This window comes from Pristiophorus japonicus, chromosome 27, assembly GCF_044704955.1.
Source record: "Pristiophorus japonicus isolate sPriJap1 chromosome 27, sPriJap1.hap1, whole genome shotgun sequence".
NCBI lineage: Eukaryota > Metazoa > Chordata > Chondrichthyes > Pristiophoridae > Pristiophorus > Pristiophorus japonicus.
This window is the reverse complement of record NC_092003.1, coordinates 9,890,781-9,908,609: the sequence shown is the minus strand read 5'-3', so window position 1 is coordinate 9,908,609 and position 17,829 is coordinate 9,890,781. Positions and strand designations below refer to the sequence as shown.

At 54.7% G+C, this 17,829-nt stretch overlaps 1 protein-coding gene across 1 annotated transcript in view; it reads left to right on the top strand.

The window, feature by feature from the left end:
* Positions 1 to 365: 365 nt before the first annotated feature.
* Positions 366 to 17,829, top strand: part of vps51 (VPS51 subunit of GARP complex) — a 34,815-nt gene continuing 17,351 nt past the window's right edge. The window contains exons 1-6 of the mRNA XM_070868257.1: positions 366 to 727; positions 2,033 to 2,162; positions 4,180 to 4,326; positions 5,195 to 5,414; positions 7,953 to 8,721; positions 12,815 to 13,027. Coding sequence (XP_070724358.1) covers positions 557 to 727; positions 2,033 to 2,162; positions 4,180 to 4,326; positions 5,195 to 5,414; positions 7,953 to 8,721; positions 12,815 to 13,027 — 1,650 coding nt within the window. The 5' untranslated portion in view covers positions 366 to 556. The remainder of the gene's footprint in view (positions 728 to 2,032; positions 2,163 to 4,179; positions 4,327 to 5,194; positions 5,415 to 7,952; positions 8,722 to 12,814; positions 13,028 to 17,829) is intronic.

Here is a 17,829-nt window from a genome sequence, read left to right as displayed (position 1 = left end):
GACTGGGGAGGGGGGGGGAGAGACTGGGGGGGGAGGGGGGGAGAGACTGGAGGGGGTGGGGGGTAGAGAGGAGAGACTGGGGGGGAAGGGGGGAGAGACTGGAGGGGGCAGAGGAGGAGAGACAGAGGGGGAGAGACTGGGGAGGGAAGGGGGGAGAGACTGGGGGGGAAGGGGGGAAGAGACTGGAGGGGGGAAGGGGAGAGAGACTGAAGGGGGTGGGGGGTAGAGAGGAGAGACTGGGGGAAGAGGGGGAGAGACTGGGGGGGAAGGGGGGGAGAGACTGTGGGGGAAGGGGGGAGACTGGGGGGGAAGGGGGGGAGAGAGGAGCGACTGGGGAAAGGGGTAAAACTGTGGGCAGTGAAGGGCAAGGGGCAAAAGCCGAGGGAGTTGGCAGAGACAGAGAGCGAGCTCGGGACAGATTGAGGGGAGTGTGAGGAACGGATTGACAGCACGCGTGGTGTAGCTTGTGTCTGGTTTGCTGTGGGGCATCCAGACAACACGGGGCTGGAGCAGCAAGAAGAGGAGAGCCGATGAATTCTTTTCATCCCGAGCCCGGATGGTGTTAAATGAACCCACTGCGTGTTGTGACGCAGTGCCTGGGTTAGCGGGGTGGCTAGGTGGTTGCCGCGGTGAATCAGCCGGGCGTCCCCTCGGTTATCCGGTCGGGCGAGGGCCGGATCAGGCTCGGTTGCGGGCGAATAGCCCGCGGGAAAAGCGGCCGCCTGAGGTGCGTGTGTGACCCCGTGCCACCCGGCAAGAGCAGGTCCTCTCGGGAGGAGTGGGGAGGCAGACAAATGCGGTTTACGGCAACTATAGCAATACGCCACGGATGCTGGAAATCTCAGCGGGTCAGGCAGCATCTGTGGAGAGAGAAACAGAGTTAATATTTCGGGTCGGTGACCCTTCGGCAGTTCCAAATTAACAGATTCTTGAGCACTGCAAGGGGGAGGGGAGGAATACATTTCGGACAGAAATAGATATTTCTTAACCGATAAGGGGTTATGGGGAGCGGGCGGGGAAGTGGACCTGAGTCCATGATCAGATCATCCATGATCGTATTAAATGGCGGAGCAGGCTCGAAGGGCCGTTTGGCCCACTCCTGCTCCTATTTCTTATGAAAGAACAAAAGGGAAGGTCTGTGATAAGGTGGAAGGCAGGAGAGATTAGAGAGACAAATGGGATGGTGGGCTGACTTGAGATAGTAATGGCAGAAGTTAGAAAAAGATGAGTGTGGATAGGGGGTGAATGGTGGGATAATTACCGGCTGCCAATGGAAACCATCATCATCATCATAGGCAGTCCCTCGGAATCGAGGAAGACTTGCTTCCACTCTTAAAGTGAGTCCTTAGGTGGCTGAACAGCCCAATACGAGAGCCACAGTCCCTGTCACAGGTGGGACAGACAGTGGTTGAGGGAAGGGGAGGGTGGGACTGGTTTGCCGCACGCTCCTTCCGCTGCCTGCGCTTGGTTTCTGCACGCTCTCGGCGACGAGACTCGAGGTGCTCAGCGCCCTCCTGGATGCACTTCCTCCACTTAGGGCGGACTGGTCTTTGGCCCAGGGACTCCCAGGTGTCGGTGTGGATGTGGCACTTTATCAGGGAGGCTTTGAGGGTGTCCCTTGTAACGTTTCCTCTGCCCACCTTTGGCTCGTTTGCCGTGAAGGAGTTCCGAGTAGAGTGCTTGCTTTGGAAGTCTCGTGTCGGGCATACGGACAATGTGGCCCTGCCCAGCGGAGCTGGTCGAGTGTGGTCAGTGCTTCGATGCTGGGGATGTTGGCCTGGTCGAGGACGCTGACGTTGGTGCGTCTGTCCTCACGGGGGATTTGTAGGATCTTGCGGAGACATTGTTGGTGGTATTTCTCCAGCGACTTGAGGTGTCTACTGTACATGGTCCATGTCTCTGAGCCATACAGGAGGGCGGGTATCACTGCAACCCTGTAGACCATGAGCTTGGTGGAGACACAGAGAGAGAAAAAATACATGAGGTAACAGTGGGTAACTAATGTATTCGCTGTCCCTTTCTCGTGCCGCAGTTAAGGAATGAATGCACGCTGGCAGAGCTGATGGACAGCGAGTCCGAGATGGTGAAGCACATTCGGGCACTCGACAGCGACATGCAGACGCTGGTCTACGAGAACTATAACAAGTTTATATCGGCCACAGGTAGGGGATATTCAGAGGAACTAACAATCGGGTAAGCCCCCCTCCTCTCCCCAATTTGCCCCGCCGTCTGTGACCCTCCTTTGTTTGTCAGCGTGGCTATTTGGCTGTGGGGTGAAGTGCTGACAACCCCAAGCCCGGCCTCACGTTATTAGGAGGGGCTTTACTGCCACAGACTGGGGAGAAGTACCCTCGGCACCGGTCGTCGAGTCGGTAATTAGACGGCCTCGATTTAAGATTGCAACCAAAAGAGGTAAGTGGACGTGTAGGGCATGGAATACCCGACCAGACCGTGTTGGAAATCGCTTCCGTAATAGCTTTTAAAAGTGAAGTGGATAAATAGTTGAAAAAGAAAAAATTAAAGGAGTTTGGGGAAGGGAAAGAAAGATTTAGTTTATATAGCGACCATGGGACGTCCCAGAGCGCTTTACAGCCAATGAAGTACTTTTTGGAGTGCAGTCACTGTTGTAATGTGGGAAATGCGGCAGCCAATTTGCGCACAGCAAGCTCCCACACACAGCAATGTGATAATGACCTGATTATGGGGTACGGTAGCACAGTGGTTATGTTATGGGACCAGTAATCCAGAGGCCGGGACTAATGATCCGGAGACACCAGTTCAAATCCCACCACGGCAGCTGGGGAATATAAATTCAGTTAATTAAATAAATCTGGAATAAAAAGCTAATGTCAGTTATGGTGACTATGGATTGTTGTAAAAACCCATCTGGTTCACTAATGTCCTTCAGGGAAGGAAATCTGCCGCCCTTACCTGGTCTGGCTGGTGCCACAGCAAGGTGGGTGACTCTTAACTGCCCGTCTGAAATGGCTCAGCGAGATACTCAGTTGTGGAAGGCGGCTCACCACCACTTTCTCAAGGGGTGATTGGGGACGGGCAATAAATGCCGGGCCTGGCCAGCGAGGCCCACATCCCCTGAATGTTTTAAAAATCTGTTTTTAGTGATGTTGATTGAGGCAGTAATATTGGTACCAGGTCATCGGGGATAAAGCCCCTGCTCTTCTTCCAAATAGTGCCCTGGGACATTTTACGTCCACCTGAGAGAGCAGACGGTGCGGCGCTCCCTCAGTACTGCCCCTCCGACAGTGCGGCACTCCCTCAGTACTGCCCCTCCGACAGTGCGGCGCTCCCTCAGTACTGCCCCTCCGACAGTGCGGCGCTCCCTCAGTACCGCCCCTCCGACAGTGCGGCGCTCCCTCAGTACCGCCCCTCCGACAGTGCGGCGCTCCCTCAGTACTGCCCCTCCGACAGTGCGGTGCTCCCTCAGTACTGCCCCTCCGACTGTGCGGCGCTCCCTCAGTACTGCCCCTCCGACAGTGCGGTGCTCCCTCAGTACTGCCCCTCCGACTGTGCGGCGCTCCCTCAGTACCGTCCCTCCGACAGTGCGGCGCTCCCTCAGTAGCGCCCCTCCGACAGTACGGCACTCCCTCAGTACTGCCCCTCCGACATTGCGGCGCTCCCTCAGTACTGCCCCTCCGACAGTGTGGTGCTCCCTCAGTACTGTCCCTCCGACATTGCGGCGCTCCCTCAGTACTGCCCCTCCGACAGTGTGGTGCTCCCTCAGTACTGCCCCTCCGACAATGCGGCGCTCTCTCAGTACTGTCCCTCCGACAGTGTGGTGCTCCCTCAGTACTGCCCCTCCGACAATGCGGCGCTCTCTCAGTACGGCCCCTCCGACAGTGTGGTGCTCCCTCAGTACTGCCCCTCCGACAATGCGGCGCTCTCTCAGTACTGTCCCTCCGACAGTACGGCACTCCCTCAGTACTGCCCCTCCGACAATGCGGCGCTCCCTCAACTTGAATCCTGACCTGTTGAATTGGAGGCGAGGGAGCGACCCTCGGCTGACTGAGGAAATTGCTCTTTGAGAGCTGGGCTCCTGTCCAGTAACATTCTGTGATGTTCACACGTGCATTCACTGAGGGTAGCGGAGTCCAGCCGTAGAGCCCCTCTTGCCCCGTCGATGGCAATCAACCGACTAACTCTTCAACGCTGTCTTTTCAGACACCATCAGAAAGATGAAGAATGACTTCAAGAAGATGGAGGACGAGATGGATTGTCTGGCGACCAACATGGCCGCCATTACTGAATTCAGCGCCCGTATCAGTAACACCCTGCAGGACCAGCACCAGCAGATCACCAAACTCTCAGGTATGCAGTCACGGCAGGGTGGCCCTCGTTCATTCAAAGGCACCGCTTAACTTGCCATCTCTTTGCCGCAGCATGACTCCTGAAACATAGACAGGAAATATGAGCAGGAGTAGGCCATACGGCCCTTCGAGCCTGCACCGCCATTCAATATGATCATGGCTGATTCTCTATCTCAACACCATATTCCCGCTTTTTCCCCATACCCACGGATGCCTTTTGTGTCTGGAAATCTATCTGTCTCCCTCTTAAATATATTCAGTGATTTGGCCTCCACAGCCTTCTGTGGTCGAGAATTCCACAGGTTCACCACCCTCTGAGTGAAAACATTTCTCCTCATCTCGGGCCTAAATTTCCCACCCCGTATCCTGAAACTGTGACCCCTTGTTCTAGACTTCCCAGCCCCGGGGGAAACATCCTCCCCACATCCAGTCTATCAAACCCCGTCAGAATTTTATACGTTTCAATGAGATCCCCTCTCATTCTTCTAAACTCTAGTGAATACAGGCCTAGTCGACTCAATCTCTCCTCATACAACAGTCCTGCCATCTCAGGAATCAGTCTGGTGAACCTTCGCTGCACTCCCTCTATGGCAAGTATATCCTTTCTTGGGTAAGGAGACCAAAACTGCACACAATACTCCAGGTGCGGTCTCACCAAGGCCCTGTATAACTGTAGTAAGACATCCTTGCTCCTGTACTCAAATCCTCTCGCAATGGAGACCAATATACCATTTACCTTCCTAACTGCTCGTTAATAACGTCCTGGCTTTTGTACGCGATGCCTCTGTTGACAAACCCAGGATGCGGTCTGCTTCATTACCCAATAGCCCCATCCCTGCATTCTCACCGACTGTACTTTGGTCTTTCAGGCGTGCACACGTTGCTGAGGAAACTCCAGTTCCTGTTTGAGCTCCCCGCCCGGCTGAACAAGTGCATCGACCTGGGGGCGTACGGGCAGGCGGTGCGATATTACAGCAAAGCGCGCTCGGTGCTGCACCAGTACCAGCACATGCCGTCCTTCCAGGGCATTCAGGACGACTGCCAGAAAATCATGTCTGACCTGGCACAGAAACTCCGGGAGAAGTTCAGGTAACACTGCTTTCGCCACAGAGCCTCGTTCTTCCATTTCAGAACCGCGTCACCTCCTGCCTGTCCCCTGTGCACAGCCCGGACCTGTCCCTTCGAATCTCTGCCATCCCTTTCTAACCCCATCTCCCTCCATCTCCATTCACGTGCGCTGTTTGCCCGCTGTTCTGCAACCAAACACGTTACTTCTATCGCCCTCTCGGTCTCTTTCCCACTCCAGGGACTTGAGCACATAAATCTAGGTGGACACTCCAGTGCAGTGCTGAGGGAGTGCCGCACTGTCGGAGGGGCAGTACTGAGGGAGCGTCGGAGGGGCGGTACTGGGGGAGCTCTGCACTGTTGGAGGGGCAGTACTGAGGGAGCACTGCACTGTTGGAGGGGTAGTACTGAGGGAGCACTATACTGTCGGAGGTGCAGTACTGAGGGAGCACTGTACCGTCGGAGGGGCAGTACTGAGGGAGCACTGCACTGTTGGAGGGGTAGTACTGAAGGAGCACTGTACCGTCGGAGGGGCAGTACTGAGGGAGCACTGCACTGTTGGAGGGTTAGTACTGAGGGAGCACTATACTGTCGGAGGTGCAGTACTGAGGGAGCACTGTACCGTCGGAGGGGCAGTACTGAGGGAGCGCCGCACTGTTGGAGGGGCAGTACTGAGGGAGCACTGTACTGTCGGAGGGGCAGTACTGAGGGAGCGGCGCACTGTCGGAGGGGCAGTACTGAGGGAGCGCCGCACTGTCGGACGGGCAGTACTGAGGGAGCGCCGCACTGTCGGAGGGGCAGTACTGAGGGAGTGCCGCACTGTCGGAGGGGTAGTACTGAGAGAGTGCCGCACTGTCGGAGGGGCAGTACTGAGGGAGCACTATACTGTCGGAGGTGCAGTACTGAGGGAGTGCCGCACTGTCGGAGGGGCAGTACTGAGGGAGTGCCGCACTGTCAGAGATGCAGTACTGAGGGAGCGCCGCACTGTCGGAGGGGCAATACTGAGGGACTGCCGCACTGTCGGAGGGGCAGTACTGAGGGAGCACTGTACCGTCGGAGGTGCAGTACTGAGGGAGCACTATACTGTCGGAGGGGCAGTACTGAGGGAGCACTGCACTGTCGGAGGGGCAATACTTCGAAATAGTGCCATGGGATCTTTTACGTCCACCTAAGAGGACAGACGGGTTTTAACGTCTCATCCAAAGGACGGCCCCTCCGACAGTGCAGTGTTCCCTCAGTACTGCCCCTGCAACAGAAACCCTTGTGGTCGCGTGGCCCCAAGCTTCTGTTGAAGATATCCTCTCTCCTTTCTTCACTCTGCCTGTGCACCGAGCGACTTCTCATCCTCGGTGATTTCATGCTCCATCTCAGCCACCCTTACCCTCTGCGTTCACCACCCTCCTTTTGCCTCTCCCGCCATATAAATTCTCACAACAACATAAGAATTAGGAGCAGGAGGAGGTCACACGGCCCCTCGAGCCTGCTCTGCCAATCAATAAGGTCACGGCTGATCTTCTACCTCAACTCCACTTTCCCGCCCGATCCTCATGTCCCATGACTTCTCCTCTGGCACAACTCCCGTAGCCAGGTAGGATTGGAATGATGGTCAGAGCCTCTGCAATTTCCTCCTTTGCTTCGTTTAATAGCCTCGGATATATTTCATCCGGTACTGGCGATTTATCTGCTTATCTACTGTTTTTTCTTGCATCCCTGACCCTATTGTACATAAATAGCAATAGTATACAAGAATATAAGGAGCAGGAGTCGGCCATTCGGCCCCTCGAGCCTGCTCCGCCAATCAATAAGATCACGGCCGATCTTCGACCTCAACTCCACTTTCCCGCCCGATCCCTTGATTCCCTTAGAGTTCAAAAATCTGTCGATCTTTGCCGTGAGTATACTCAACGACTGAGCCTCCACAGCCCTCTGGGGCAGAGAACTCCAAAGATTCACAACCCTCCGAGTGAAGAAATTTCTCCGCATCTCAGTCCTAAATGGCCGCCCCCTTATCCTGAGACTGTGTGACCCCCTGGTTCTAGACTCCCCAGCCCAGGGGGGAGGGAAACACCCTCCCAACTGCGAGGAGCTCATGGCCGGCTTTTGGATGAGACGTTAAACCGAGGCCCCGTCTGCCCTCTCGGGTGGATGTAAAAGATCCCACGGCCACCATTTCAAAGCAAAGCAGGGGGGAGTTCTCCCCGGTGTCCTGGGACCAATATTTATCCCTCCACCAACATCACTGAAACAGATGATCCGGTGGTGATCACGTTGCTATTTGTGGGAGCTTGCTGTGCGCCAATTGGCTGCCGCATTTCCCACGTTGCAACAGCGGCCGCAATCCGAAAGTACTTCATTTGGCTGTGAAGCGCTTTGTGGCGGACGGGAAAGGCGCTATTTAAATGCGGGTCTTTGTCACTGTGATTCAGACCGTCCATTCAGCTGTCTGCTGTATCTCTGCCCTGTCCCCGGCTAAACCAACCTTCCTCGGGATTAGAGCGGGTGGGGATTGATCGCGAGCTGAAAATGCCCGGCGCGCGTGACACTGTGCTCTGTTTGCCGCAGGGACGGTGGCTCGAGCGCCAAGGAGCTGGCCGAGTGTGTGGAGCTCCTGTTGCAGCTGGAGGAGCCGGCGGAGGAGCTGTGTGACGAGTTCCTGACGCACGCCCAGTCCCGGCTGGTCGAGGACCTGACGGCACTGGAGGACGAGCTGGGGCCGGCGGGCCCGGAGCTGCAGGGGGCCCCGCTCTCCGACATCCTGGAGTTCACCGACAAGGGCTGCAACGGCTTCATCGGCAACACCTGCCTGGTCATCGCCTCGTACCAGGACCTGTTCGTCAACCGGCCCCCGGCGCCGGCAGAGGGGGCCGGCACCGTGGCCCGCATGGCCAGCGCCAAGCTGGTGGCCTTCGTGCGCCGGCTGATGGGCCGCTACTTCGGGCTGGTGGAGCGGCGGATCCGGGCGGAGCGGGGGGTGGGCGACAACTCGCTGCTGGTGCGTGGCTTGGACCGCTTCCACCGGCGGCTGCAGGCGGTGGCCAAGCTGCTGCCCGCCTCCGACATCACCGCCGAGGGCACCGAGATCGTGGTGCGGGCGGCAGAGGAGCGGATCCGCCAGTACCTGCAGGCCCTGCAGAGCTTCTTCGCCGACTGCCTGACCGACGTGCGCCAGTCCCTGGCCGCCCCCCGGCTGCTGGGCAAGGACGGCGCCAACCTGGCCGAGCTGTTGGCCACCATCTCCGCGGCCATCCTCAACCAAATCAAGTCGGTCCTGGCCTATGTCCACCTCTTCACCGCCAAAGACATCACCTTCTCCAATAAGCCCTACTTCAAGGTGACCGCCCACACACGGTTTCCACATCTCCCACCCCCACAGGAAAGGCATACTTGTCTATACAGGGCCCTGGTGAGACCGCACCTGGAGTATTGTGCACAGTTTTGGTCTCCTTACCTAAGGGAGGATATACTTGTCTTTGAGGGTGTGCAACAAAGGCTGATTCCTGGGCAGGGGGAGGGTACAAGCGCACACGCACGCACGCACGCACACAAGATGGCTCCCTAACAAGAACTGTGATCGTGTGACCTTGCCACATGACCTTGTATTATCAATACGTCAGTAGTTGTATTACATCAGTAGTCCACTAGGTGGAGTTCTATCACAGGGAGATTGTCCCATGAGGAGAGATTGAGCAGACTAGGCCGATATTCTCTGGAGTTTAGAAGAATGAGAGGTGATCTCATTGAAACGTACACAATTCTTACAGGGGGCTTGACAGGGTAGATGTAGGGAGGGTGTTTCCCCCCGGGCTGGGGAGTCTAGAACCAGGGGTCGCACAGTCTCAGGATAAGGGGTCGGCCATTTAGGACTGAGATGAGGAGGAATTTCTTCACCACCCAGAGGGTGGTGAATCTTTGGAACTCTCTGACCCAGAGGACTGTGGAGGCTCAGTCTCTGAGTATATTCAAGGCTGGGATCGCGAGATTTTTGGATATTAAGGGAATCAAGGGATCGGGCGGGGAAAATGGAGTTGAGGTCGAAGATCAGCCGTGATCTCATTGAATGGCGGAGCAGGCTCGAGGGGCCGAATGGCCGACTCCTGCTCCCATTTCTTGTGTTCCATGGTACAGTGGGACTGAATCACAGGGACCGCGGTTTTATTCTCCGTCCCTTTCGATGGCAAGGCCAGCATTTATTGCCCATCCTCACTAGCGCTGTAAATGTGGTGACTAAGGTCCCCCCTGTAAACTGCCCTGGTCGCGCAGCTCTCCCGTGACCGCCCTTTGCACTGTTAAAGTTTGCACATGCGCGGAACTGTGAAGGGACAAATTTAGAATTCAGCAGAGAAGGACAAAGGATTTAATTAGGAGAGGGAAAATAGTGTATGAGAGGAAGCTTGCTGGGAACATAAAAACTGACTGCAAAAGCTTCTATAGATATGTGAAGAGAAAAAGATTAGTGAAGACAAACGTTGGTCCCTTGCAGTCAGATTCAGGTGAATTTATAATGGGGAACAAAGAAATGGCGGACCAGTTAAACAAATACGTTGGTTCTGTCTTCACGAAGGAACTCACAAATAATCTTCCGGAAATACTAGGGGACTGAGGGTCTAGTGAGAAGGAGGAACTGAAGGAAATCCTTACTAGGCAGGAAATTGTGTTCGGGAAGTTGATGGGATTGAAGGCCGATAAATCCCCGGGGCCTGATAGTCTGCATCCCAGAGTACTTAAGGAAGTGCCCTTAGAAATAGTGGATGCATTGGTGATCATTTTCCAACAGTCTATCGACTCTGGATCAGTTCCTATGGACTGGAGGGTAGCTAATGTAACACCACTTTTTAAGAAAGGAGAGAGAAACGGGTAATTATAGACCGGTTAGCCTGACATCAGTAGTGTGGAAAATGTTAGAATCAATTATTAAGGATGAAATAGCAGCGCATTTGGAAACCTGTGACAGGATCAGTCCAAGTTAGCATGGATTTATGAAAGGGAAATCATCCCTTGATGAATCTTCTAGAATTTTTTGAGGATGTAACTGGTAGAGTGGACAAGGGAGAACCAGTGGATGTGGTGTATTTGGACTTTCAAAAGGCTTTTGATAAGGTCCCACACAAGAGATTGGTGTGCAAAATTAAAGCACGTGGTATTGGGGGTAATGTACTGACGTGGATCGAGAACTGGTTGGCAGACAGGAAGCAGAGAGTCGGGATAAACGGGTCCTTTTCAGAATGGCAGGCAGTGACTAGTGGAGTGCCGCAGGGCTCAGTGCTGGGACCCCAGCTATTTACAATATACATTAATGATTTAGATGAAGGAATTGAGTGTAATTTCTCCAAGTTTGCAGATGACACTAAGCTGGGTGGCAGTGTGCTAAGAGGCTGCAGGGTGACTTGGACAGGTTAGGTGAGTGAGCAAATACATGGCAGATGCAGTATAATGTGGATAAATGTGAGGTTATCCACTTTGGTGGCAAAAACACGAAGGCAGAATATTATCTGAATGGCGGCACATTAGGAAAAGGGGAGGTGCAACGAGACCTGGGTGTCATGGTACATCATTGAAAGTTGGCATGCAGGTACAGCAGACAGTGAAGAAGGCAAATGGTATGTTGGCCTTCATAGCTAGGGAGCAGGGAAGTCTTACTGCAGTTGTACAGAGCCTTGGTGAGGCCTCACCTGGAATATTGTGTTCAGTTTTGGTCTCCTAATCTGAGGAAGGACGTTCTTGCTATTGAGAGAGTGCAGCAAAGGTTCACCAGACTGATTCCCGGGATGGCAGGACTGACATATGAGGAGAGACTGGATCGACTGGGCCTGTATTCACTGGAGTTTAGAAGGATGAGAGGGGATCTCATAGAAACATAAAATTGTGACAGGACTGGACAGGTTAGATGCAGGAAGAATGTTCCCGACGTTGGGGAAATTCAGAACCAGGGGACATAGCCTAAGGATAAGGGGTAAGCCATTTAGGACTGAGATGAGGAGAAACTTCTTCACTCAGAGAGTTGTTAACCTGTGGAATTCCCTACCACAGAGAGTTGTTGATGCCAGTTCATTGGATATATTCAAGAGGGAGTTAGATGTGGCCCTTACGGCTAAAGGGATCAAGGGGTATGGAGAGAAAGCAGGAATGGGGTACTGAGGTGAATGATCAGCCATGATCTTATTGAATGGTGGTGCAGGCTCGAAGGGCTGAATGGCCTACTCCTGCACCTATTTTCTGTGTTTCTATGCCCCCCCCCCCCCCCCGCACCAAAAAGAATTTCTAGGACACATTGGTGGCTGTACAATTGAGTGGTTCGTCAAGCTGCTTCATAAGAACATAAGAATTAGGAGCTGGAGTCGGCCATTCGGCCCCTCGAGCCTGCTCTGCCATTCAATAAGATCACAGCTGATCATCGACCTCAACTCCACTTTCCCGCCCGATCCCTTGATTCCCTTAACATCCCAAACTCTAGCGATCTCAGCCTTGAATACTCAACGACTAAGCCTCCACAGCCCTCTGGGGCAGAGAATTCCAAAGTGAAGAAATTCCTCCTCATCTCAGTCCTAAATGGCCGACCCCTTATCCTGAGACTGTGTGACCCCCTGGTTCTAGACTCCCCAGCCCGGGGGAAACATCCTCCCTGCATCTACCCTGTCAAGCCCCTGTAAGAATTGTGTCTGTTTCAGTGAGATCGTCTCTCATTCTTCTAAACTCCAGAGAATATCGCCCTAGTCTGCTTAATCTCTCCTCATAGGACAATACAGATGGCATTTCATAGTCGAACACTTCCACGTTCGACGAGGCACGTACAAGCCCGGGGTGGGTAAAGGTGGCAGGTTTCTTCCCTGAAGGGCATTAGTGAACCAGTTGGGTTTTATACACAAAAGGCATCAAGGGGTATGGGGAAAAAAACGGGAATATGGTGTTGAGCTAGAGGATTTGCAATGATCATATTGCCCCTCCGACAGTGCGGCGCTCCCTCGGCACCGCCCCTCCGACAGTGCGGCGCTCCCTCGGCACCGCCCCTCCGACAGTGCGGCGCTCCCTCGGCACCGCCCCTCCGACAGTGCGGCGCTCCCTCGGCACCGCCCCTCCGACAGTGCGGCGCTCCCTCGGCACTGCACTTAGATTTTGTGCTCGAGTCAATGGAAGTGGGACTTGAACCCACGACCCTCTGGCCCAGAGGCGAGAGAGGTACCCACTGAGCTACGGCTGACACTAGAACGCCGCGTGCTTGTGGATGGCGGGTGTGGACAGGATCGCCCGCGCCCCCCCTGGTCGAACAGCCGATTGGCTGTGGCACGGGGGACGGGCGAGGGAGCGGGAACCCGCTGGAGCCGCTCTCCGGCAAGAGGCAGCACTGTTTCGGGTCGGGTCGGAGCGGGTGTTTGCTGGTGTCGCTCCCCATTGACTGACGCGCTCTGTGTGTCTCTGTCCCTCTCCAGGGGGAGTTCTGCAGCCAGGGCGTTCGGGAGGGGCTCATCGTCAACTTCATCAAGTACATCTGCCACACGGCGCGCCAGTTCTGCGAGACGGCGGGCGAGAAGGGAGCCACGCCCCCGGGGCTGCTGCTGCTGCTGTCCCGACTCTGCCTGGACTACGAGACCTCCACCATCAGCTACATCCTGACCTTGACCGACGAGCAGTTCCTGGGCCAGGTGAGTGACCCTTCACCCCTTCAACCCCCCACAGAGGGCGCACAATACACGAGCAGGGAGGTTACGCTTGAACTGTATACAACACTAGTTAGGCCACAGCTGGAGTACTGCGTGCAGCTCTGGTCACCACATTACAGGAAGGATGTGATTGCACTGGAGAGGGTACAGAGGAGATTTACGAGGATGTTGCCAGGACTGGAGAATTTTAGCTGTGAGGAAAGACTGGATAGGCTGGGGTTGTTTTCTTTGGAACAGAGGAGGCTGAGGGTAAACATTATTGAGGTGTATAAAATGATGAGGGGCCTGGATAGAGTGGACAGGACGGACCTGTTTCCCTTGGCAGAGGGGTCAACAACCAGGGGGCACAGATTTAAAGTAATTGGGGGGAGGTTTAGAGGGGATTTGTGGGGAAATGTCTTCACCCAGAGGGTGGTTGGGGTCTGGGGCGGAACTCACGGCCTGAAAGGGTGGTAGAGGCAGAAACCCTCACCACATTTAAAAAGTACTTGGATGTGCACTTGTAACCGACAGGGCTACGGACCGAGAGCGGGAAAGTGGGATTAGGCCGGGTGGCTCTTGGTCGGCCGGAGCGGACACGATGGGCCGAAATGGCCTCCTTCCGTGCTGTAAATTTCTCTGATTCTAACAAGGCCAGCCACAAATCCTGCACAGCAATCTGAGTGTGTGTGACATGCGAATTTCAGTGTGGGGGGGGGTGCCTTATATCCGAGTTGGATGTAGGAATGGAAGATTGAAGTGATGTAGTCAAGGGGCTTCCGAATCAGCTGAATGGGAAAATGCACCATCGACATGGGTTCAAGGAAAAGAAAGAAAACTAAGACTCCCGTTTATATAGCGCCTTTCACGACCACCGGAGGTCCCAAAGCACTTTACAGCCAATGAAGTGCTTATTTTTGAGTGTAGTCACTGTTGTAATGTGGGAAATGCGGCAGCCAATTTGCGCACAGCAAGCTCCCACAAACAGCGATGTGATAATGACCCAGATCATCTGTTTCAGTGACGTTGATTGAGGGATAAATATTAGCCCCAGGACACTGGGGAGAACTCCCCCTGCTCTTCTTCAAAATATTGGCTGTGGGATCTTTTACATCCACCTGAGAGAGCAGACGGGGTTTAACGTCTCATTAGAAAGACAGTGCGGCACTCCCTCAGTACTGCCCCTCCGACAGTGAGGCGCTCCCTCAGTACTGCCCCTCCGACAGTGAGGCGCTCTCTCAGTACTTCCCCTCCGACAGTGCGGCGCTCCCTCAGTACTGCCCCTCCGACAGTACGGCACTCCCTCAGTACTGCCCCTCCGACAGTACGGCACTCCCTCAGTACTGCCCCTCCGACAGTGAGGCACTCCCTCAGTACTGCCCCTCCGACAGTGCGGCGCTCCCTCAGTACTGCCCCTCCGACAGTACGGCACTCCCTCAGTACTGCCCCTCCGACAGTGCGGCGCTCCCTCAGTACTGCCCCTCCGACAGTGCGGCGCTCCCTCAGTACTGCCCCTCCGACAATGTGGCACTCCCGACAGTGCGGCACTCCCTCAGTACTGCCCCTCCGACAGTGCGGCGCTCCCTCAGTACTGCCCCTCCGACAGTGCGGCACTCCCTCAGTACTGCCCCTCCGACAGTGTGGCACTCCCTCAGTACTGCCCCTCCGACAATGTTGCACTCCCTCAGTACTGCCCCTCCGACAGTGCGGCGCTCCCTCAGTACTGCCCCTCCGACAGTGCGGCGCTCCCTCAGTACTGCCCCTCCGACAGTGCGGCGCTCCCTCAGTACTGCCCCTCCGACAGTGCGGCGCTCCCTCAGTACTGCCCCTCCAACAGTGCGGCACTCCCTCAGTACTGCCCCTCCGACAATGCGGTGCTCCCTCAGTACTGCCCCTCCGACAGTGCGGCGCTCCCTCAGTACTGCCCCTCCGACAGTGCGGCACTCCCTCAGTACTGCCCCTCCGACAGTGCAGCGCTCCCTCAGTACTGCCCCTCCGACAGTCACTGTTGTAATGTAGGAAATGCGGCAGCCAATTTGCGCACAGCGAACAGCAATGTGATAATGACCAGTGATATCGGTGAGAAATCCCCCTGCTCCGGATCCAGTGACAATTTAGCACAATGGGACCTATCCTAACGAAAGGCAAGTTTGGGGCCGACAGCGGGGATACCCTTCTTCACACAAGCGGGTTGGGGGAGACGAGGCAAAGCCTTGTGTCGTTCAAGGGTTGCGCTGGGGAGGATGTTGGGTTCCTACGGAAGGATGAGCTGGATGGGCCATCCCTGAGTTAGCCAGTGCCATCCTGTGCCACCTCGAGGTTGCTGGGAGAGTTCCCGTTCCTGGTTGCTGCCCGGTGAACTGTCGGCGGTGTGTCGGTCCAGGCAGGGAACGGCTGTGATGCTTCTCACTTTGCCGATGCTCCCCGGCACAGTCGGCGCAGGACGATTGATCGCTTGGGTACGGTAACTCGAGAGCTGAAGGTGCCGGGACATGTGCCCCAGCCCGAGTCCAATACAAGTCCCGTGGTGGGTTAAAGCTGCTGCCTTCTCTCAGTGAGACAGAACTGACAATTCCCCCATCACTGCAGGCAAACAAGCCTCACTCTATTGCACCAATTTGTTTCAAAGTATGTTTTATATCAAATCTTTATTTCAAGAAGCCAAAGATTATAAATTGAAACCTAACTAGATCGTAACATTGAACGCAGTATCGGTAATGGAAAAGTATCAGTGGGACAGTGTAGAGGGAGCTTTACTCTGTATCTAACCCCGTGCTGTACCTCCCCAGGGAGTGTTTGATGGGATAGTGTAGAGGGAGCTTTACTCTGTATCTAACCCCGTGCTGTACTTGCCCTGGGAGTATTTGATGGGACAATGTAGAGGGAGCTTTACTCTGTATCTAACCCCGTGCTATACCTGCCCTGGGAGTGTTTGATGGGACAGTGTAGAGGGAGCTTTACTCTGTATCTAACCCCGTGCTGTACCTGCCCTGGGAGTGTTTGATGGGACAGTGCAGAGGGAGCTTTATCTGTATCTAACCCGTGCTGTACCTGCCCTGGGAGTGTTTGATGGGACAGTGTAGAGGGAGCTTTACTCTGTATCTAACTCTGTGCTGTACCTGCCCTGGGAGTGTTTGATGGGACAGTGTAGAGGGAGCTTTACTCTGTATCGAACCCCATGCTGTACCTGCCCTGGGAGTGTTTGATGGGACAGTGTAGAGGGAGCTTTACTCTGTATCTAACCCCGTGCTGTACCTGCCCTGGGAGTGTTTCATGGGACAGTGTAGAGGGAGCTTTACTCTGTATCTAACCCTGTGCTGTACCTGCCCTGGGAGTGTTTGATGGGACAGTGTAGAGGGAGCTTTACTCTGTATCTAACTCTGTGCTGTACCTGCCCTGGGAGTGTTTGATGGGACAGTGTAGAGGGAGCTTTACTCTGTATCTAACCCGTGCTGTACCTGCCCTGGGAGTGTTTGATGGGACAGTGTAGAGGGAGCTTTACTCTGTATCTAACCCCGTGCTGTACTTGCCCTGGGAGTATTTGATGGGACAATGTAGAGGGAGCTTTACTCTGTATCTAACCCCGTGCTGTACCTGCCCTGGGAGTGTTTGATGGGACAGTGTAGAGGGAGCTTTACTCTGTATCTAACCCCATGCTGTACCTGCCCTGGGAGTGTTTGATGGGACAGTGTAGAGGGAGCTTTACTCTGTATCTAACCCCGTGCAGTACCTGCCCTGGGAGTGTTTCATGGGACAGTGTAGAGGGAGCTTTACTCTGTATCTAACCCTGTGCTGTACCTGCCCTGGGAGTGTTTGATGGGACAGTGTAGAGGGAGCTTTACTCTGTATCTAACTCTGTGCTGTACCTGCCCTGGGAGTGTTTGATGGGACAGTGCAGAGGGAGCTTTATCTGTATCTAACCCCGTGCTGTACCTGCCCTGGGAGTGTTTCATGGGACAGTGTAGAGGGAGCTTTACTCTGTATCTAACCCTGTGCTGTACCTGCCCTGGGAGTGTTTGATGGGACAGTGTAGAGGGAGCTTTACTCTGTATCTAACTCTGTGCTGTACCTGCCCTGGGAGTGTTTGATGGGACAGTGCAGAGGGAGCTTTATCTGTATCTAACCCGTGCTGTACCTGCCCTGGGAGTGTTTCATGGGACAGTGTAGAGGGAGCTTTACTCTGTATCTAACTCTGTGCTGTACCTGCCCTGGGAGTGTTTGATGGGACAGTGTAGAGGGAGCTTTACTCTGTATCTAACCCCATGCTGTACCTGCCCTGGGAGTGTTTGATGGGACAGTGTAGAGGGAGCTTTACTCTGTATCTAACCCCGTGCTGTACCTGCCCTGGGAGTGTTTCATGGGACAGTGTAGAGGGAGCTTTACTCTGTATCTAACCCTGTGCTGTACCTGCCCTGGGAGTGTTTGATGGGACAGTGTAGAGGGAGCTTTACTCTGTATCTAACTCTGTGCTGTACCTGCCCTGGGAGTGTTTGATGGGACAGTGTAGAGGGAGCTTTACTCTGTATCTAACCCGTGCTGTACCTGACCTGGGAGTGTTTGATGGGACAGTGTAGAGGGAGCTTTACTCTGTATCTAACCCCGTGCTGTACCTGCCCTGGGAGTGTTTGATGGGACAGTGTAGAGGGAGCTTTACTCTGTACCTAACCCCGTGCTGTACCTGCCCTGGGAGTGTTTGACGGGACAGTGTAGAGGGAGCTTTACTCTGTATCTAACCCGTGCTGTACCTGCCCTGGGAGTATTTGACGGGACAGTGTAGAGGGAGCTTTACTCTGTACCTAACCCCG